The sequence below is a fragment of the Somniosus microcephalus genome, chromosome 2, assembly GCF_052327205.1.
Source record: "Somniosus microcephalus isolate GS21.2 chromosome 2, FLI_Smic_1.0, whole genome shotgun sequence".
Taxonomy (NCBI): domain Eukaryota; kingdom Metazoa; phylum Chordata; class Chondrichthyes; order Squaliformes; family Somniosidae; genus Somniosus; species Somniosus microcephalus.
In genome coordinates, this window is record NC_140988.1 from 227,091,320 (window position 1) to 227,113,600 (window position 22,281).

The 22,281-nt window shown below is 44.7% G+C and overlaps 1 protein-coding gene across 2 annotated transcripts in view; it reads left to right on the forward strand.

Moving 5' to 3' along the window:
* Positions 1-22,281, forward strand: part of atp10d (ATPase phospholipid transporting 10D) — a 269,873-nt gene that overhangs the window by 209,087 nt on the left and 38,505 nt on the right. For both annotated transcript variants that reach the window (XM_085969712.1, XM_085969722.1), the window contains 2 exons: positions 5,654-5,957; positions 17,315-17,391. In XM_085969712.1, the coding sequence (XP_085825838.1) occupies positions 5,654-5,957; positions 17,315-17,391 (381 nt within the window). The remainder of the gene's footprint in view (positions 1-5,653; positions 5,958-17,314; positions 17,392-22,281) is intronic.

The following is a 22,281-nucleotide window of genomic DNA, read 5'->3' on the forward strand; positions in this document are numbered from 1 at the left end:
AGGAATTTATAATTAGGGAGAAAAAAGCTGACACAGAATGTGTGACATAAATGTAATAACAGAAAGCCAAGTTGCATGGACAGGAAGTGTATGCTTTTTAAGTGTATGCAGAAAGCCTAGAGGAGGATAGAAAGTGCAAGGGTGAAATTAAAATGGAAATTAGGAAATCAAAGAGAGGACACGAAACGATATTAGCAAGGAAAACCCAAAGATGTTTTATAAACACATAAAATATATAAAGATCAAGAGGATAACTAAGGAAAGAGTAGGGCCTATTAGAGACCAAAAAGGTAACTTGTGTGGAGGCGGAAGACGTGGGTATGGTTCTTAATGAATGCTTAGTGCCTCTCTTCACAAAAGAGAGGGACGATGCAGACACTGTAGTTGAGGAGGAGGAGTGTAAAATACTGGCTGCGATAAACAGTGAGAGAGGAAATTAAGGGGATTAGCATTTTTGAAAGTAGAGAAATTGCCAGGCCAGAATGAAATGTATCCCAGGCTGTTAAGAAAAGCAAGGGAGGAAATATCGGAGGCTCTAACCATCGTTTTCCAATCCTCTCTGGCAACAGGCGTGGTATTGGAGGACTGAAGGACTGCTAATATTGTACCGTTTTTTAAAAAGGGAATAAGGGATAGACCAAGTAATTACAGGACAGTCAGCCTAACCTCGGTGTTGGGCAAATTATTGGAAAAACTTCTGAGGGACAGTATTGATCATCATTTAGAAAGGCACGGATTAATCAAGATTTGTTAAGGGAAGGTCAGGTCTGACTAACCTGATTTTTTAAGGAGGGTCAATGAATGTAGCTCATTTGATGTAGTCTGCATGGATTTTCACAAGGCTTTTGACGAGGTCCCATATGACAGGCTGGTCAGGAAAGTAAAAGCCCATGGGATCCAAGGGAAAGTGGCAAGTTGGATCCAAAATTGGCTCAGTAGCAGGAAGCAAAGGGTAATGGTCGTTTTTGTGACTGGAAGGCTGTTTTAAGTGGAGTTCTGCAGGGCTCAGTACTGGGTCCCTTGCTTTTTGTGCTATATATCAATGATTTAGACTTCAATGTAGGGGGCATGATTAAGAAGTTTGCAGATGATACAAAAATTGTCCGTGTGGTTGATAGTGAGGAAGAAAGCTGTAGACTGCAGGAAGACATCAATGGACTGGCCAGGTGGGCAGAAATGTGGCAAATGGAATTCAATCCGGAGAAATGTGAGGTAGTGCATTTGGGGAGGGCTAACATAGAAACATAGAAGATAGGAGCAGGAGTAGACCATTTGGCCCCTTGAGCCTGTTCCGCCATTTAATGAGATTATGGCTGATCATCCAAATTCAGTACCCTGTCCCTGCTTTCTCCCCATATCCCTTGATCCCTTTAGCCTTAAGAAATATATCTAACTCCTTCTTGAATAATGAATTGGCCTCAACTGCCTTGTGTGGTAGAGAATTCCACAAGTTCACCACTCTGGGTGAAGAAATTCCTCCTCATCTCTGTTCTAAATGGCCTACCCCTTATCCTTAGACTGTGACCCCTGGTCTGGACTCCCCCGCCATCGGGAACATCCTTCCTGCATCTAGTCTGTCCAGTCCTGTTAGAATTTTATAAGTTTCAATGAGATCCCCAACCCAAAAGTTCCTTGGGGCGGGCAGCAGTTACAGTTAAGCAGGCCTCCCTCCTTCCAGGATCCCTAATTCTGCTTAGCTTGGTCGGGGCGGAGGAGGATCAAGACAAGCCTTCCTTCTAACCAGAACCCGAAATTGTTTACAGTAGGGAAGGTGAGCGTTTTGGTGTGTGATAACAACAACAACTTTTATTTATATAGCACCTTTAACATAGTAAAACGTCCCAAGGCGCTGCACAAGAGTATTTTAAGACAAAGAATTTGACACCAATCCACATAAGGATAAATTAGGGTAGGTGACCAAAAGCTTGGTCAAAGAGGTAGGTTTTAAGGATCATCTTAAAGGAGGAAAGAGAAGTAGTGAGGCGGACAGGTTTAGGCAGGGAATTCCAGAGCTTAGGGCCTAGGCAACAGAAGGCACGGCCACCAAAGGTTGAGCGATTATAATCAGGGATCCTTAAGAGGGCAGAATTAGAGGAGCGTAGATATCTCAGGGGGGTTGTGGGGCTGAAGGAGATTACAGGGATAGGAAGGGACGAGGCCATGGAGGGATTTGAAAACAAGGATGACAATTTTGAAATTGAGGCGCTGCTTAATTGGGAGCCAATGTAGTTCAACGAGCACAGGGGTGATGGGCGAACAGGACTTGGTGTGAGTTAGGACACGGGCAGCCGAGTTTTGGATGACCTCAAGTTTACGTAGGGTAGAATGTGGGAGGCCAGCCAGGAGTGCGTTGGAATAGTCAAGAATGGCACCAAGACAGCAGCGGTATGTCGAGGCATAACCTCTGAGGAGAATTGGTATTTTTATATTCGAGAGTGTTCCTAGGGAGCGACTTGGCTGAGGTGAGATGTCTAGTGAGTGACAGAGGTGAGAAGTTGCAGTAAAGAAAGTTGTCAATTTCTATGCTGGGGTAAAAGGATATTAGGGTGCACACAGGTTACTGCTACCTGAAGGTGAAGAATTCCCAAATATTGGAACTTAACTTTGCCTTTTATAGAAGGACTTAGAATTTGAATTTGAAAGACCACCTACACAGTTACACGTACTGCGTGGCTATCAGGCTGGGTGAAACTGTGACAGGCAGGGTGTGACACCATTGACCTAGAAAACTTCGACCGCAGTGTCACCTACAGGCATAACTGGCACTACAAACAGTAGAATGGGTTTTCCCATAAGGATGAAGTTCCCATGAAAGATTTTGATGAAACTCGTGCCCTTTGTTGCAAATTTTATGTATCGTATGACATTTTTACAGTTTGTAACAGGAGCTCTGTTCCTGAATTAGGTAGCGAATACTACTTTGGTTGAAGAAGTAAATAATTGTATTCGCATAATTCTTCAACACAGATGATCTATGTACAGTCTTTTGATAGGAACGGTCTTGTCTGTTGTATGTAGACTGGGGGAGGAGAAGGAAATGGAAATAAATGGCAAGTGATTTCTCAGTGTGTTCAAACAAAGGTTAGGGTCGAGTTCTTTCACTCTAAATCTCCAGGGCCCAAAACAAAATATCTCTAGGAACTAAAAGAACATCTGTGCATTCTCAATTGCAATATGTTGTTGACTCATTTAGATTTTGTTTTTAAGCTTTCCAATTTGGGATCCTTTTCATATTTTTTCTATATAATCACCTTTTTCAGACTGTTATCATGTACCTTGCTCTACTATTTATTTTTGTACAGATGGGGTGGTTAGCAAGTTGGATGGATGGAATATTTGCTTTTCCTTCTCAGCATTGATCTGTGCTGTGCCCCTTTGAGCTGTATAGCTGAGGGTTAAACTTAGTGACGACAGCTGGTTTGAGTGACAGTAGTCCTGGGATTTGAGTTTGCAATCTGTTTTGGAGTCAAATAATCAACTCTGAGTTGCTGGGCTGTTACAGCAGTTACGTTTTTCTATAAAATGTGGGCAGCATTTCATTTACTGATCCGTTCACTGGTTATCTGAATAGAATAGAAACCAAGACTTGAAGGCATTCATATTTGCTCCCAATTCAGTCATTTTAAAAACTTAAAACATTCCGATCAATTTGGACTAAAGGTGCAGTTTTGTGCTCGTGTTGATGGGGTGCATGTTTCAGCTATATTTGAAATGAAGCACTTTTTAATTTTGTTTTTGTGCTGCATATATATAGTCAAATAAATGAAAGTACAGCATCACTAAGTTAGACAAAATTAACCAAATACAATAGTTATAAATGGGAATTAAAATCTATTACACCAGGTGCACCATGATGAACTCCTCCACTGCTTTTTGTTTTGCTTGTTGTACTTGCCTTTGGTTAGAGTGATTGAACGAAGCGAAGGAAAAATGATTAAATGTAGCTGACAGTCCAATATGTTTAGCTCCTGTACACTGGGCATGTGGTGATCCTGTTTTTCCAAAGCAGCTTAATTACCAAGGTTAAGAGTCAAAAATCAGATAAATCACAAATGTCATTCTGTCTTTAAGCAAAATAGTGACAAAGTGTACCTAAGCCACACTCATTGACATGATTACTTGCTTTGAGCCTTTCCTGATTTGGCGCAATATATGCTGCTAATAACCTTTCTGATTTGCAGCAAGTTCTGAATTTTCTTCCAGGAAACGAAGAATGGAATTTTACTTCATTCAGAAGATGAGAAAGAGCCTCAAGTCTCCGGCAGTTTTAATGATTGATATATGGTACTTTTTTAACACTGTACTTGCATTTTTAACTCCTGATCCTCGCTCTTGATGAGCACAAAATCTTTAGGAAATAACTTATTCAATATATAATATTAATTGGGAAGGTCAGAGGTTTGGCTCTGCTGCTTAATAGTCTGTTATTGCTCGTGGAAAAGGTGGGCTGTGCAATATACTGTTTTTCCTGATCAGATGGGTGTTTCGGGCTGGCATATTACTGGGGGTGACTGAGCTGTAAGGATGATTTCCAAGTGCAGTGTAGGGCAACCTCTGGTGGTCAGGACTGAGATGTACTGTGATGCTGCCTTCTAGCTGCGCTCTTGTGGCTGATTTAATTCCTCAAAGCATAATTGTGCTTATAAAATATCATTTCTGCCATATAACCATCTCCTGTTTTCCACTCAAGCACTTTACAGATCATTCTAGTTCTTCTATGTGTGCGTCTGTTTTTTGTGCTTTATTCCCCTCCCCCTCCTTTTATTATGTTCCTTTATAAATGCTGTTCATCTGTAATATCATCCAATTCTGATGAAGAGTCCACACCTGAAACATCGACTTATCTGTTCTCTCCACAGTTGCTGCCTGACACGCTGAGTGTTACCAGCATATTCTGTTTTTGTTTCAGTTTTCCAGCTACTGCAGTTTTTTTGTCTTATTTATATTGCCTACTTTCTGTTTTTCCTGTTTCTGTATATTTTAATGTATTTTATAGTGTTGTGAAGACATATAGAAAAACAAGAAAATGGTTACTTATCGGTAAATAGAATTTATTTAATGTATAATAATTAGAATTTTGTACATCTTACTGAATTTTCCTAAAATCCTAAATGTGATTGAGAGACATATATCTACACTTATGTCATTTAGCCATGTCTAGTGGTGATTTCCAACAAGTTATTAATAAATAGAATAGAGATAATGGCAGCATTAATACATTTACCATCACGCATCATAGGTTCCAACACCACTGTGTGATATATTGTTGTACAGAATTGTCCTTATTTTGCTGTGTGTAACATTCAGCCAGAGGTTAACTATTCAGGTGCCAACAGTCAGTGTAAGGAAATGTTTGCTAAGTATATAAAACAAGTAATTTCTGCAGTTCTCTTGGCAGTTTGCCCACCACCCGAAATCCTCTGTAGGGTGTCTGCCTACACAGCCAATGTCGATGCTTGGTTATCAGCTGGCAATCAGTGGACTTCAGATGATCTTGGAACTCCTCACATATCAAAGCCCTTCCTCCTGCTTCTCCCCCCCACCCAAGACAGAATGCCTTGATTTCACATAGCATTCCTGTCTAATGTCCTGCTGAGATCTCTTGTTCCAGAATCTCTAGGACTCTGATGCTCATCTGTTCTTCTCATTACAGGAAGCATGTGAAGAGTTGATTAGTAAAATTATGGCAGATATCACAGAACAGACCAGTGCTGAAATGAACACTCGTGGTGTCAGCCTACTTCCAACCTCTTCATCTGGTGGGGCTGAGCCTCATATTGGTCTAGTAATTGATGGAAAGACTTTAGAATTTGCGCTGCATGAAAGTCTGCAAGATGCATTTCTGGAACTTACTAAACAATGCCGTGCTGTTATATGCTGCAGATCGACACCATTGCAGAAGAGCAAGGTGGTCCATCTAGTGCGGGATAAGCTGAAAGTCATGACTCTAGCAATAGGTAAATAAGTGTATTGGAGATTCCCTGAGTTGTCTGTGTTGAGTAACTATCGTTTGTTTTAGTAACTGTTCTAAAACACATTTAAAAGACAACAGTGTGTTGGTGGATGTACTGTAGCATGGAGCAAGAGGGGTGCAGGGTCAAATGCAAAATTTCCACACTGTGTAATAGCTCGGATAAATCATGGGACCAGGCACTTCCCCAAAGGGAGTGAGGAAAAAGTCACCTCCACCCCCTCCCCCCACCATATAGTAACATTTAAAATCAATTCTACATAATATATTAATTGAGGATTCTACAACCATCACTATAGTTACATGTAGTTACATAATATTTACAGCACAAACAGTCCATTTGGCCCAACAGGTCCATGCCGGTGCTCCTCCCACCCTTCTTCACCTAACCCCATCAACATGGCCTTGTATTCCTTTCTCCCTCATGTGTGTATCTAGCTTCCCCATAAATGCAACTATGCTGGTCGCCTCAAGTGCTCCTTGGTAGCAAGTTCGACATCTCCACATAGATACATCATGTGTGACTAAACGTACAGCACTCTGCTCACTATTCTATTTGAGATATTTGTGAGGTTCATTTTCAAGCATTCCAGCTGGTGGAAATGGGGCGGCAGCTCACCCAAAAATAGTGGGCAATGACCTAGTACCCGATTGCCCTAAGGGGCTCGATCTCTGGATGCAGCCCGGCATCCTGATACTAATGAGGCCCGGCCCTCAAAATGGAACAGGCCTCCGGCCGGCCACCCCACTCGGCAGGAAATCAATAACCATATTGGGAAAATTAATTTGGTGTTCTAGCCCCAGTCGGTCGGTCGAAGCTGCTCCATGATATTCTACCTATGATTTTTATTATTGCAACACAAGTTGGGTAAAATTAACATTGCTTTAAAAATTTGTGTTAGATTTTGACTGAAACGTTAATAAAATCAAGAATTTCTTTCAAAGCCAGCCTTGACCAAGTATTACGAATGTTGACTACCCCTGGAACACTCCTATGCCTTTAGAGATTTTCCTTCAAAATATATTTGGACTTGTACAGGATTCCATCAAGAAGCCCTTTATAATTTATTTTGTTACGCAGACATTAAGGAGATGCTTAATGAGATACTCCAAATTTGATTGGCTTGGCTTAGATCTGTTCCTTGGCATTGATGTCACTACAATTAGTCTATTTGGACATTGATTTTCTTTCTTTTTCTCATCTCCCATTATTAGTTAATCATTTAAGCAAAACTGTTGCCCAGTAAAGATTACTTTATTTTCCTCGTGTGTGTGTGTGTGTGTACATGTTTTTATTATATATCAAATGAAATGGGAGGAAATTAGTAGCTTTGTTTACAGTTTTATTTATGCATCTAATTTCAATATTGCCTCCAGAATTTTTACTTTTTTATTAATGAGCATGTCCATTATTAAATTATTCTCCCTTAAATCTAGGCACTATTCCAAGACAGAAAACGGTACTCAGGCAATTTGCTCTCTGGTCACTACCAATTAAAAAAAAAAAAAAAATTCATTCCTGGGATGTGGGCATTGCTGGCAAGGCCCGCATTTATTGCCCATCCCTAATTGTCCTTGAGAAGGTGCAGTCTGTGTGGTGAAGGTGCTCCCACAGTGCTAATAGGGAGGGAATTCCAGGATTTTGACCCAGCGACGATGAAGGAACGGTGATATATTTCCAAGTCAGGATGGTGTGTGACTTGGATGGGAACTTAGAGGTGGTGGTGTTCCCATGCGCCTGCTGCCCTTGTCCATCTAGGTAGTAGAGGTCGCAGGTTTGGGAGGTGCTGTTGAAGAAGCCTTGGCGAGTTGCTGCAGTGCATCTTGTAGATGGTGCACACTGCAGCCACGGTACGATGGTGGTGGAGGGAGTGAATGTTTAAGGTGGTGGATGGGGTGCCAATCAAGAGGGCTGCTTTGTCCTGTATGGTGTCGAGCTTCTTGAGTGTTGTTGGAGCTGCACTCATCCAGGCAAGTGGAAAGTATTCCATCACAATCCTGACTTGTGCCTTGTAGATGGTGGAAAGGCTTTGGGGAGTCAGGAGGTGAGACACTCGCCGCAGAATACCCAGCCTCTGACTGCTCTTATAGCCACAGTATTTATGTGGCTGGATCAGTTAAGTTTCTGGTCAATGGTGACCCTCAGGATGTTGATGGTGGGGAATTCGGTGTTGGTAATCCCATTGAATGTCAAGGGGAGGTGACTGGACTCTCTCTTGTTGGAGATGGTTTTGCCGGGCACTAGTTTGGCATGAATGTTACTTGCCACTTATCAGCCCAAGCCTGACTGTTGTCCAGATCTTGTTGCATGCGGGCATGGATGCTTCGTTATCTGAGGAGTTGCGAATGGAACTGAACACTATGCAAACATCAGCGAACATGCCCACTTCTGACCTTATGATGGAGAGAAGGCCATTGTGAAGATGGTTGGGCCTAGCATACTGCCCTGAGGTTGGCCTCCAACAAATACAACCATTTTCCTTTGTGCTAGGTATGGCTCCAGCCAGTGGAGAGTTTTCCTCCTGGTTCCCACTGACTTCAGTTTTACTAGGGCATAGTGGTTAGCACTGTTGCCTCACAGCGCCAGGGACCCGGGTTCGAATCCGGCCTCGGGTGACTGTCTGTGTGGAGTTTGCACATTCTCCCCGTGTGTGCGTGGGTTTTCTCCGGGTGCTCCGGTTTCCTCCCACAGTCCAAAGATGTGCGGGTTAGGTTGATTGGCTATGATAAATTGACCCTTAGTGTTTGGGGGATTAAATACGTGGGGTTACGGGGATAGGGTGGGATATGTGTTGGTGTAGGGGTTACGGGGATTGGGTGGGATATGTGGTCGGTGCAGGCTCGATGGGCCGAAATGGCCTCTATCTGCACTGTGGGGTTTCTGTGATTTCTGTGATAGGGCTTGATGCTACACTCGGTCAAATGTTGCCTTCATGTCAAGGGCAGTCACTCTCTCCTCACCTCTGGAATGCAACTCTTTTGTCCATGTTTGGACCTAGGCTATAATGAGATCCCAATTTGAGCATTGGTGAGTAGTTTATCGGTGCGTAAGTGCCGCTTAATAGCACTGTAGATTACACTTTCCATCACTTTGCTGATGATTGATGTTGTGTCTGTGTATAATAAGACACAGACTGCAGGAGAACGGTACAACAGGTATTTACTCAACGTGGCTCACACTGAACTGATCTGTACAGATTACTACTCAGTGCTATATACAGGTGTGGTCACTGCCGGTACTGCAGTATACATGAGCTGTAAAAGATAGTTCCCCCCTTAAAGGTATATACATTACAATTCCTCCCCTTTTAGATTAACAGTACCATAACACTCATTTAACAATTAAATATCAAACTAATTACAATTAACACTTTTAACATGCAACATTAGCTGAAAATAGTCTATTTATATATTCAGTCTTTGGGGAGGCTTCCTGATCCTTTCTGGGTAACGCCTTTCCCGAGTGTCTTGCTCTTGGTGCAGTGGCGATTCTGGCCCCCTGTCGTCGGTTGGTTCATCAGCTTCCGATGCTACTGTTTCTGGGGTAGATGCGACTCTGTACATCGGGTTCATCACCAGGTACGTATGGGCAAGGCATGGGGTTGACTTGTTCCTGTGACTCTAGGATCTGGTCAGCATGGCGTCTCACGATGCTCTCCCCAATGTCCACTGTGTACATTAGTGGGCCCTGCCGTGTGCATATCGTTCCTGGCTGCCATTTTTCTGTCCGGTAGTCGCAGGCCAAGACTGGTTGCCCTACATTGAAGCTCCTTGTTGGCTTCTCATGGATGTGCTGGAATTGCTTACTCTCAACATCTCTTCGTACGTTTCGTCTGAGCAAATCCAGGCGAGATCTTAACCTTTGGTTAAAGAACATCATGGCTGGGGCCTGGTTGGTGACTGCATGTGTCACATTCCGGTAGGCGAACAGGAAATTGTCCACCTTGTGCTGCAGCGGAATGTTGTCATTGTACATAGCCTTTATTGCCATCTTAAAGGTTTGTACGAACCTCTGAGCCAATCCATTTGTGGCTGGATGATACAGGGCTGATGTGTAATGCCTTACCCCATTCTTTTTCAAGAACCTCCGGAACTCTTCGGACACAAACTGTGGTCTGTTGTCGGAGCAAATCTGTTCTGGCAAGCCATTCCTGGCAAAAATGGTCCGTAGGACTGCAATAGTTTTCTCCGTGGTGGTGGAGGACATTTTGATGACCTCAGGCCATTTCGAGTGCGCATCCACGGCTATTAAAAACATTGAGTCCATGAATGGACCAGCAAAATCAATATGCACCCGTTGCCAGGGAGATGAGGGCCACTCTCATGGGTGTAGAGGGGCCTGTGGTGGTGCATTTTGGACTTTCTGGCATCCTGAGCAGCTCTTGGTCAGGTCCTCGATTTGTTTATCGATTCCCGGCCACCACACATAAGCCCTGGCTAGGCTTTTCATTTTTACCCCTCCCAGATGACCCTCATGGAGCTCATTGAGCACTCTATCCCTTAACTTGGGTGGAATTACCACTCGGGATCCACACATCAAGGTTCCCCGGCACACTGACAGCTGTTCTCTCCTTGTCGAGAATGCTGGCAACAGTGAGTCGCCATGTGCTGGCCATCCCTTCACCGTCAAATCATATACCCGAGACAGTGTCGGGTCATTTCGGGTTTCCTTTTCGATACAAGCGTTAGCTACCGGTAGGTGTTCAACTATAGTCGAATGGAATATTTCGACAGGATCCACTGCTGGTGCTTCCTCCGCAGTAGGCAGTGGCAGGCGTGATAGCCCATCAGCATTTCCAGGCTGTTTCGTGCCCTTATATTCAATCTCATAGTGGTGCGCCCCTAGAAAAAGTGACCATCTTTGTAGTCGTTGCGCAGTCATCACCGGAACGCCCTTCTTCGGATTAAAAATGGAGACAAGAGGCTGGTGATCAGTCAGCAAGGTGAATTTCTGCCCGTGCAGATAGTGATTGAACTTTTTCACTCCCCACACTAGGCTGAGGGCCTCCCTGCTCCCTGTCAATCTGGGCGTAGTTACGCTCGGCTGAGGTTAGTGATCGTGACGCAAAGGCTATAGGCCTGGCTGAGCCGTCCAAGAATTTGTGCGACAGCACCGCTCCAATGCCGTAGGGTGACGCATCACATGCCAACCGAATTGGTAATGCCGGGTTGTAATGGGCCAATAACTCTTTCGATGTGATTAGTGTTTTGCTCTTCTGGAAAGCTCGTCTACATTCGTCACTCCACTTCCATGGCACCCCAGTTTGCAGTAGGGTGTTCAGTGGGTGTAGTATTGTAGACAAATTTGGCAAGAACTTATGGTAGTAGTTTTCCAGCCCGAGGAACGACCTCAGTTGTGACACATTTTCCGGTGCTGGAGCCTTGACTACTGCCTCAATCTTCTCTGGAGACTTATGTAACCCCTCTTTATCGATAACGTGGCCACAATACGAGATCTGTTTCCTAAAAAACTCGCATTTGGGGCGGTTAGCTCGGAGCCCATATTCCTGCAATCTAGTGAGCACCTGCTCCAGGTTGGCAAGGTGATCACTGTCATTTTCGCTCGTGACCAGGATGTCGTCCAAATAACACTGGGTCCCTGGGATCCCTTGCAGGACTTGCTCCATTGCTCTCTGCCAAATAGCCGGAGCTGATGCTACCCCAAATACCAGCCGGTTGTATTGGTAGAGACCTTTATGGGTGTTGATTGTGAGGTATTTTTTTGATGCTTCTTCTACCTCCATTTGCAGATATGCCTGGGCCAGATCAATCTTAGTGAAGCGTTTCCCTCCAGATAGCGAGGTGAAAATATCTTCAATCCGCGGAAGTGGATATTGTACGATGTGAAGGACTGGGTTCACTGTTACCTTAAAGTCCCCACAGATGCGAACCTTCCTTGGTTCCCCAGGCGTGCTGCTCAACGACTTTTTCATCACAGGGACGATGGGTGTAGCCCACTCGCTCCAGTCTACCTTGGACAGTACACCTGAACGTTCTAGACTCTCCAGCTCTGCTTCGACGGCTGGGCGGATCGCCTAAGGTACCGTTCTGGCCTTAAAAAATGTTGGGCTTGCGTTTTCTTCAATTTTAATCATCGCTGTCATGCCTTTTAGTGTTCCGAGTCCTTGCTGGAACACTTCTTTCGCGTCAGTTAGGATCTTTGACAGTCGCCCAGGTGCGACGTCGTCATCCTTTTTGTCAGCCACAGTCAGTGCCTGTATGGAATGCCAATCCAGTTGTATTTTCTGGATCCATTCACGTCCCAGTAATGGTGGTCCTCCATCTTGCAATACATACAGGTCTAGTTTTGGTGTTTCCTTACCGTTATATATAACAGTCACCCTATTTTTCCTTTGGGGTAGACTTTTTGCCCTGTGTACGTCTTCAAAATAATTTTTGTGTCTCAAGGGTATGTGTGAGAATAGCCGCTCGTAGTCCCGTCGGTTTATGACTGTTAGGGCTGATCCTGTGTCCAATTCCATCTTTACCTGGACTCCTGCTATCTTGAGAGTGACCCAAATGGTTCAGTGATCCTCCGTTGTGATCACATTATGTAGTTTCAGACAACTCAGTTCCCTGCTTTCGGAGTCGTTATCACTCTTTTGTTCGCCTGAACTATTCTCCGTCATCTTATGTACCTTCTTGTACTTTTCTTTGGTAGGTTTCTTATTGCTGGTTTTCTTTCCCGACCTGCAGACTCGTGCTATGTGTCCTACTTTTCCACACTGCACACTTTGTCCTTGAACCAGCAATCATTCTGATCGTGTGTTCTGCCGCAGCGATAGCACTTCTCTGTTCTATATGACATTTCGTTTGTGCCATATTCTTGCGGTCTCTGTTGTATCTCTGCAGCGCCCCGTGCTGCTGCTTCATATGATACCGCAATGCTGAAAGCCTTTTCCAGCGTAAGGTCCTTTTCAGATAAAAGCCGTTTCTGGGTTCCTTCACTTTGAAGCCCACACACAAACTTGTCCCTTAAGGTATCTGCCAGTCCCGCTCCAAACTGGCAGTGTTTCGATAGTTTGCGCAGTTCTGTTAAATAATCAGCATTGCTTTCATCCTTATGCTGGTTCCGTTTGTGAAACTTGAATCTTTCTGCTATCAGCAGTGGTGTGGGGTTTAAATGTTCCTGTAGTATCATTACTATGTCTTCAAAACTCTTTTTTCCATTGGCTTCGTTGGGGTTACTAGATTTCGCAATAAACCATACGTCTTTACACCCATTAAATTTAACAATACCGACGCTTTCTTGTCATCTGACACCTCATTTGCCTTGCAGTATACCTCTATTCGTTCGACATATGTAGTCCAATCTTCGACTTCATTGTCAAATGCGGTGATACTGCCACTCTTCGGCATTTTGGGTGTGGTTTAAAATGGCGTCTCCCAATGGCTTAAAATGGCGTCTCCCGCGCTTTCCTTCCTCCCCCGCTGCTGCCAATGCCGCTCCCGGCGGTTCTCGTGGCAATGGCGGCGCCCTGTAGGTTTCGTGTGCTTCTCCTGCGCTGCTGCCAATGCCGCTCCCGGCGGTCCTCGTGGCAATGGCGGCGCCTCGCGGGTTTCTGCGCGTCTCTCCCTCTCTCCGACGCTGCTCGGCCCCTGAACACCGGCTGCGCCCTGTGCGCTCTGCCCTCTCTCTCTCTCCCCCATCGACGCTGCTCGGCCCTTTGCTGTGCCGCTCGGTCGGGCTCTAGCCCGCCGCTGTCCGGGAAGGGTCCTGCGCACTACCTGTTGCCAGCCCGTTTCGCTTGACCACCTCGACTGGAAAGCCAAGCCCTGGCTCTCGACAGCTTCCCCCACAATTCTCGAGTCTCTGCTGGATGTCTGGGCGGTTGCCCGTGGTCGACGCCCGAGTCTCTGGCCTTGACCTCCAATCCACTGATCTCCAGGAACGAATTCCCGGGAGGTGATGCAGAGTTGCAGGTAGGTTCGAACTTGCCTTGTCGCCAATGTTGTGTCTGTGTATAAGACACAGACTGCAGGAGAACGGTACAACAGGTATTTACTCAACGTGGCTCATACTGAACTGATCTGTACAGATTACTGCTCAGTGCTATATACAGGTGTGGTCACTGCCGGTACTGCAGTATACATGAGCTGTAAAAGATAGTTCCCCCCTTAAAGGTATATACATTACAATTGAGAATATGCTGATTGGGTGGTAATTGGCCGGATTAGATTTGTCCAGCTTTTTGTGGACAGGACATACCTGGGCAATTTTCCACTTTGTCGGGTAGATGCCAGTGTTGTAGCTGTACGGGAACAGCTTGGCTAGAGGCGCGGCTAGTTCTGGAGCACAAGACTTCAGCACAGCAGCCGGGATGTTGTTGGGGCCCATAGCCTTTGCTGGATCCAGTGTGCTCTGCCGGTTTTTTTTATTCGTTTGTGGGATGCGGGCACCGCTGGCAAGGCTAGCATTTATTGTCCATCCCTAATTGCCCTTGAGAAGGTGGTGGTGAGCCGCCTTCCTGAACCACTGCAGTCCATGCAGCGAAGGTACTCCCACAGTGCTGTTAGGGAGGGAGTTCCAAGATTTTGACCCAGCGACAATGAAGGGTCGGCGATATACTTCTAAGTCAGGATGGTGTGTGACTTGGAGGGGAACTTGCAGGTGGTGGTGTTCCCATGCACCTGCTGTCCTTGTCCTTCTAGGTGGTAGAGGTCGCGGATTTGAGAGGTGCTGCCGAAGAAGCCTTGGCGAGTTGCTGCAGTGCACCTTGTAGATGGTACACACTGCAGCCACGGTACGCCGGTTGCGGATAGAGTGAATGTTTAAGGCGGTGGATGGGGTGCCAATCAAGAGGGCTGCTTTGTCCTGTATGGTGTTGAGCTTCTTGAGTGTTGTTGGAGCTGCACTCATCCAGGCAAGTGGAAGGTATTCCATCACACTCCTTACTTGTGCCTTGTAGATGGTAGAAAGGCTTTGGGGAGTCAGGAGGTGAGACACTCATAGCAGAATACCCAGCCTCTGACCTGCTCTTGTTGCCACAATATTTATGTGGCTGTCCAGTTAAGTTTCTGGTCAATGGTGACCCCCAGGATGTTGATGGTGGGGGATTCGGCGATGGTAATGCCATTGAATGTCAAGGGGCAGTGGTTAGACTCTCGCTTGTTGGAGATAGTCATTGCCTGGCACTTCTGTGGCGCGAATGATACTTGCCACTTATTGGCCCAAGACTGAACGTCATCCAGGTCTTGTTGCATGCGGGCATGGACTGCTTCATTATCTGAGGAGTTGTGATTGGCACTGAACACTGTGCAGTCATCAGCAAACATCCCCATTTCTGACATTATGTTGGAGGGAAGGTCATTGATGAAGCAGCTGAAGATGGTTGGGCCTAGGACACTGCCCTGTCCATTGATATCATGTGGAGTAAATCAAATTGGCTGAAGACTGGCTTCTGTGATGGTGGGGACCTCAGGAGGAGGCCGAGATGAATCATCCACTCAGCACTTCAGGCTGAAGATGGTTGCAAACGCTTCAGCCTTGTCTTTTGCACTCACGTGCTGGGCTCATTCATTATTGAGGATGGGGCTATTCACGGAGCCTCCTCTTCCCGTTAGTTGTTTAATTGTCCACCACCATTCACCACTGGAGGCAGGACTGCAGAGCTTTGATCTGATCCGCTGACTATGGGATCACTTAGCCTGCAGGGAGGTGTGCAAGAGCAATTTAACACTCTCTTCTTCTAACCTGTTACGTGGGGCAGCAGCTGGCTTCTTCTCACCACCTCACAGTCAGCCTTGTGGTAACAGAGCAAAGCACTCAAGTGTCACAGTTGTTTGTTCCATGAAATATGTATTGTCCATTCTGGAAAATAAGGAGTTCTGTGCTGACAAGACTGTGCAGTTGCTCCTTCAATTTTTTATATTTTTCATAAACGTCTACTTAGAATTCTCCTGAGACCCAGTCCACAGAGCTTTGCTGTGTAATACAGGACTGTCCAGTGTTGTAACAGTCGATCCCTGGAATGGCTGAGAGATGAAGGAACAGAAAGGTGATAGACCGGCTTCTTTTGAAATGCTGACGTTTGTACTGGAGTAGTAAATGAATGCACGTATAACTTACAGACTTCTATAATGACCAATAATAATTACTTCCTGTTCAACAAAATAATTCAGCAAAGTAGTTGTCACTTTATTTGTTTGAAATGGTAGAAAGTCTGGAGGTCTCAATCTCCCATTGGGTTATCACAGTTGTGTTCTTGGAAGGCTTTAGATTTACTTTGTGTAAAAATGTTCCTACTCTCCTACACTTGAGCTTAACCCTATTTGTGTCCTCCACATTTTCCCTCCTTTACTCCTCAGGGCAGGGACTTATGCTGGAGTCTGGTTCCATCTGGCTAATTTTTCCTCTCCCAATACCCAGTGACCCCCCTGCCCATAGACCACTTCTAACTGACCCGCTTGGGATAGCATTGTGCCACACCATGCAGTGCATTTGCTCACTGAGCATCTTCCTACACTTTAATATTCTGAAACTAAAATAAAAGTAGCTTCTTAAATAGGAATCTTCTAAATGAGAAATGATCTTCAAAATAACAACAGTTTTGTAAAAACAAAAGCAAAATGCTGCGGATGCTGGAAATCTGAAATAAAAACAAAAAATGCTGGAAATACTCAGCACGTCAGGCAGCATCTGTAGAGAGAGAAAGAGTTACCGTTTCAGGTCATGACCCTTCGTCAAAACAGTTTTCTCTCTCCACGGATGCTGCCTGGCCTGCTGAGTATTTCCAGCATTTTCTGTTATTTGTAAATATGAGATGTAGTGATGTAAATTGTGTGAAAGCGCATCTTTGTTTCGGACTGTTCTTCTTAGGCAGTCCCTCGGAACCGAGGATGACTTGCTTCCACATTAAAAATGAGTTCGCAGGTGACTGATTAGTCCAATGCGGGACCTACAGTCTCTGTCACAGGTGGGGCAGACGGTGGTTGAAGGGGCGGGTGGGTTGGGTGCTAGGGTTGACGTGCGCTCCTTGTGCTGCCTGCGCTTGGCTTCCGCTTGCTCCCGGCGAAGAGACTCGAGGTGTTCGGCGACTTCTCGGATGCTTCTCCTCCTCTTTGTGCGGTCTTGGGCCAGGGATTCCCAGGTATCGGTGGGGATGTTACATTTTTTCAAGGAGGCTTTGAGGGTGTACTTGAAGCGTTTCCTCTGCCCACCTGGGGCGCTCTTGCTGTGTCGGAGCTCCGAGTAGAGCGCTTGTAACATTGTAATGACAAGCGCTACCTTTTTTTCGCCTCTCCAAACAAATATGCCTGTTTGTCGGAATAGCGCTCTTTAAACTAACTGGATTTTCTTTTCATCCTTGTTTTAATTTAAATTTGCTTTGATTTGTGATGTAGGTGATGGTGCCAATGATGTCAGTATGATTCAGGTGGCTGATGTTGGAATAGGAATCTCTGGTCAGGAAGGGATGCAGGTAAAGCTACAACAATACTTGTCTATATATGGATGAACTAGCTGGGGGGAGCCCGGCGTTGCCAGGGCTGTTTTGGGGCGGGCGGTTTAAATCGAGTGCCAGGCTTTGGGGCCCTGTCTGTGTCCCTTTGTGAATCTGGTGCCGGGCAACATTTTAAATCGAGTCCCAGGCTTTAGGGCCCTGTCTGTGTCCCTTTGTGAATGTGCTGGCGGGCAACATTTCTACCTTTTTAATACCTTGAAAGATGAAAGTGAAAGTACTTATAAAACGTTTTTGGTAAATCTTATGTTATTTTTAAAAGAGAAACTAACTTTTTCAAAGCTGGATAAGGAGAGTAGTTTAAGCTGCAAGCAGTGAAAGAATGGCTGGCAGATCCCTGAGATGAAAACGATTAGTCCCACCCACACACACACTTAATACCTTGAAAGTGAAAGTACTTATAAAACGTTTTTGGTAAATCTTATGTTATTTTTAAAAGAGATACTAACTTTCAAAGTAGTTTTCGCTGGAAGCTGCAAGCACTGAAACAATGGCTGCCAGATCCCCGAGATGAAAACGATTAGTCCCGCCCACACACACACACACCGATTGGCCAACCATCAGGGGACCGTACTGTAGGATTGGTCAATCGTGACGGCACAGGATTGGTCGAACCTTGACGTCAGTCAATCAATGCTAGCAGATAATGAGTTTCATTTTGAAGGTTTTTCGCATAAGGCGCGAACAATTTTCGTCCGACCGAAAAGTAAATATGCTTACCAGCGTCCCGGAAGCGTAAGCTTTCTTCGGAGGTAACGCGCGCGTAGGTACGCGGTATAACTTTCGAGCGCATAGCCGGACAGACGCACACCCGAGGACAGAAGGACAGACAGACAGACAGATCGATTCGTTTATATATATAGATATAGATGTAACTATACAAATACAATGTGTGCACCATGGATACTTAACAGTTTTAGTTTGATGCTTGTTTTAAAGATGCAGTAAATATATAAATATGTGCTCTAATAGTGTAACTATGGCACATTGATATGATTATGATATAATTGGAATTACGGAGACATGGCTCCAGGGTGACCAAGACTGGGAATTCAACATCCAGGGGTATTCAATATTCAGGAAGGACAGGAAAAAAGGAAAAGGTGGTGGGGTAGCATTGCTGGTTAAAGAGGAGATTAACACAATAGTAAGGAAGGATATTAGCTCTGATGATGTGGAATCTGTACGGGCAGAGCTGAGAAATACCATGGGGCAGAAAACGTTACTGGGAGTTCTATACAGACCCCCCCCCCCAAACAGTAATGCTGAGGTTGGGGATGGCATTAAACGGAAAATTAGAGACACGTGCAATAAGGGCACAGCAGTTATCATGGGTGACTTTAATCTATATATAGGTTGGGCTAACCAAATTAGTAACAATACTGTGGAGGAGGAATTCCTAGAGTGTATACAGGATGGTTTCCTGGACCAATATGTCAAGAAACCAACTAGAGATCAGGCCATCTTAAACTGGGTATTATGTAATGAGAAAGGATTAACTAGCAATCTTGTTGTGTGAGGCCCCTTGGGGAGGAGCGATCATAATATGATAGAATTCTTCATTAAAATGGAGAGTGAAGTAGTTGACTCAGAGACTAGGGTCCTGAATTTAAATAAAGGAAACTACGATGGTATGAGGCACGAGTTGGCTAGGATGGATTGGGGAATGTTACTTAAAGGGTTGACGGTGGATGGGCAATGGCAAACATTTAAAGATCGCATGGATGAACTACAGAATTTGTTCATCCCTGTTTGGCATAAAAATAAAACAAAAAAGGTGACTCAACCATGGCTAACAAGGGAAATTAGGGATAGCATTCACTAAAAAGAAAAAGATTGGTGAAGTCAAGCGTAGGTCCCTTGCAGTCAGAATCAGGAGAATTTATAATGGGGAACAAAGAAATGGCAGACCAATTAAATACATACTTTGGTTCTGTCTTCACAAAGGAGGACACAAATAACCTCCCAGAGATGTCGGGGAACATAGGGTCTAATGAGAGGGAGGAATTGAATGAAATCAGTATTTGTAGGGAAATGGTGTTAGGGAAATTGACGGGATTGAAGGCCGATAAATCCCCAGGGCCTGATAATCTACATCCTAGGGTACTTCAGGAAGTGGCCCTAGAAATAGTAGATGCGTTGCTGGTCATCTTCCAAAATTCTATAGACTCTGGAACAGTTCCCACGGATTGGAGGGTAGCTAATATAACCCCACTATTTAAAAAAGGTGGTAGAGAGAAAACGGAATTATAGGCCGGTAAGCCTGACATCGGTAGTGAGGAAAATGCTAGAGTCCATTATAAAAGATGTAATAGCAGAACACTTGGAAAACAGTGACAGGATCAGACAAAGTCAACATGGATTTACAAAAGGTAAATTATGCTTGACTAATCTACTGGAATTTTTTGAGGCTGTAACTGGTAGAATAGATAAGGTAGAACCAGTGGATGTGGTGTATTTGGACTTTCAGAAGGCTTTTGATAAGGTCCCGCATAAGAGATTAGCGTGCAAAGTTAAAGCACATGGGATTGGGAGTAAGGTACTGACTTGGATAGAGAACTGGTTGGCAGACAGGAAGCAAAGAGTTGGAATATATGGGTCTTTTTCCGAGTGGCAGGCAGTGACTAGTGGGGTTCCGCAGGGATCGGTGCTAGGACCCCAGCTATTCGCAATATATATTAATGATCTAGGCAAGGGAACTAGATGTAATATCTCCAAGTTTGCAGATGACACAAAGCTGGGTGGGCGTGTGTGCTGTGAGGAGGATGCAGAGAAACTCCAGTATGATTTGGACAGGTTGGGTGATTATACTGCATTTGCCATGCATCTGCCCAATGTGGATAAATGCGAGGTTATCCACTTCGGTGGCAAAAACAGGAAGACAGATTGTTATCTGAACGGCAATAGATTGGGAAAAGGGGAAGTGCAACGAGACCTGGGTGTCCTTGTGCACCAGTCGCTGAAGGTAAGCATGCAGGTGCAGCAGGCGGTTAAGAAGGCACATGGTATGCTGGCCTTCATAGTGAGAGGATTCGAGTACAGGAGCAAGGATGTCTTGCTGCAGTTGTACAGGGCCTTGATGAGACCACACCTTGAGTATTGTGTGCAGTTTTGGTCGCCTTATCTGAGGAAGGATGTTCTTGCCATGGAGAGAGTGCAGCGAAGATTCACCAGACTGATACCTGGGATGGCAGAAATGACGTATGAGGAGAGATTGGGTCGATTAGGCTTATATTCGCTAGAGTTTAGAAGAATGAGAGGGGATCTCACTGAAACTTATAAAATTCTAACAGGACTAGACAGACTAGATGCAGGAAGGATGTTCCCGATGGTGGGGGAGTCCAGAACCAGGGGTCACAGTCTAAGGATAAGGGGTAAGCCATTTAGGACTGAGATGAGGAGGAATTTCTTCACCCAGAGAGTGGTGAACCTGTGGAATTCTCTACCACAGAAGGCAGTTGAGGCCAATTCATTAATTATGTTCAAGAAGGAGTTAGATATATTTCTTGAGGCTAAAGGGATCAAGGAATATGGGGAGAAAGCAGGGACAGGGTACTGAATTTGGATGATCAGCCATGATCTCATTGAATGGCGGAGTGGGCTCGAGGGGCCGAATGGCCTACTGCTGCTCCTATCTTCTATGTTTCTATTGCAAAATCTACAGGATGTGTCCCATTTGGCTGCTTTTGAAGCTTTGATCATTTTTACTAACAATTATTTGTGGCTAACTAAAGAAGTTAAGGGTAGTATTAGTTAAAAGAAGTGGCTAATAATGTTGCGAAGAATAGTAGTAACCCTGAGGATTAGGAAAGCTTTAGAAACCAGCAAAGGATGACCAAAAAATGGATGAAAAGGGAGAAAATAGAATATGAGAGTAAACTAGCAAGAAATATTTAAAAAAAAGGATTGTAACAGCTATGTAAAACAAGAGAGTAGCAAAGGTTAGTGTTGATCCCTTAGAGGTGGAGTCAGGTGAAATTATAATGGCGGATAAGGGAATGGCAGAGACTTTAAACAAATATTTTGTATCTGTCTTCACAGTAGAAGACACAAAAAGCTTACCAAAAATAGTGAGGAACCAAGGGATAAATAAGAGTGAGGAACTTAAAGTAATGAATATAAGTAGAAAAAAAGTACTTGAGAAACTAATGGGACTAAAGCCGACAAATCCCCTGGACCTGATGGCCTATATTCTAGGGTTTTAAAAGAGGTGGCTGAAGAGATAGTGGATGCATTGGTTGTGATCTTCCAAAATTCCCTAGATTCTAGAATCGCTAGCGGATTGCAAGGTAGCAAATGTAACACCGCTTATTCAAGAAAGGGGGGAGAGAGAAAACAGGGAACTACAGGCCAGTTAACCTGATCTCAGGCATCGGGAAAATGCTGGAATCCATTGCTAAGGAAGTGGTAACGGGGCACTTAGAAATCATAATATGATTAGGCAGAGTCAACATGGTTTTATGAAATGGAAATCATGTTTAACAAATTTATTAGAGACTAGCTGGGGGAGCCCGGCTTTGCCAGGGCTGTTTTGGGCCGGGCGGTTTAAATCGAGTGCCAGGCTTTGGGCCTGTCTGTCTGTCCCTGTGTGAATCTGCTGCCGGGCAACATTTCTACCTTTTAATAGCTTCAAAGATGAAAGTGAAAGTACTTATAAAACGTTTTTGGTAAATGTTATGTAATTTTTAAAAGAGATACTAACTTTTTCGAAGCTGGATTAGCAGAGTTTGAGCTGGAAGTAGTGAAGCAATGGCTGCCCGATGCCTGAGTTGAAAAGCATTAGTCCCGCCCACAGACGCAGCGATTGGCCAACCATCAGGCGACTGAACTGTAGGATTGGTCAATCATGCC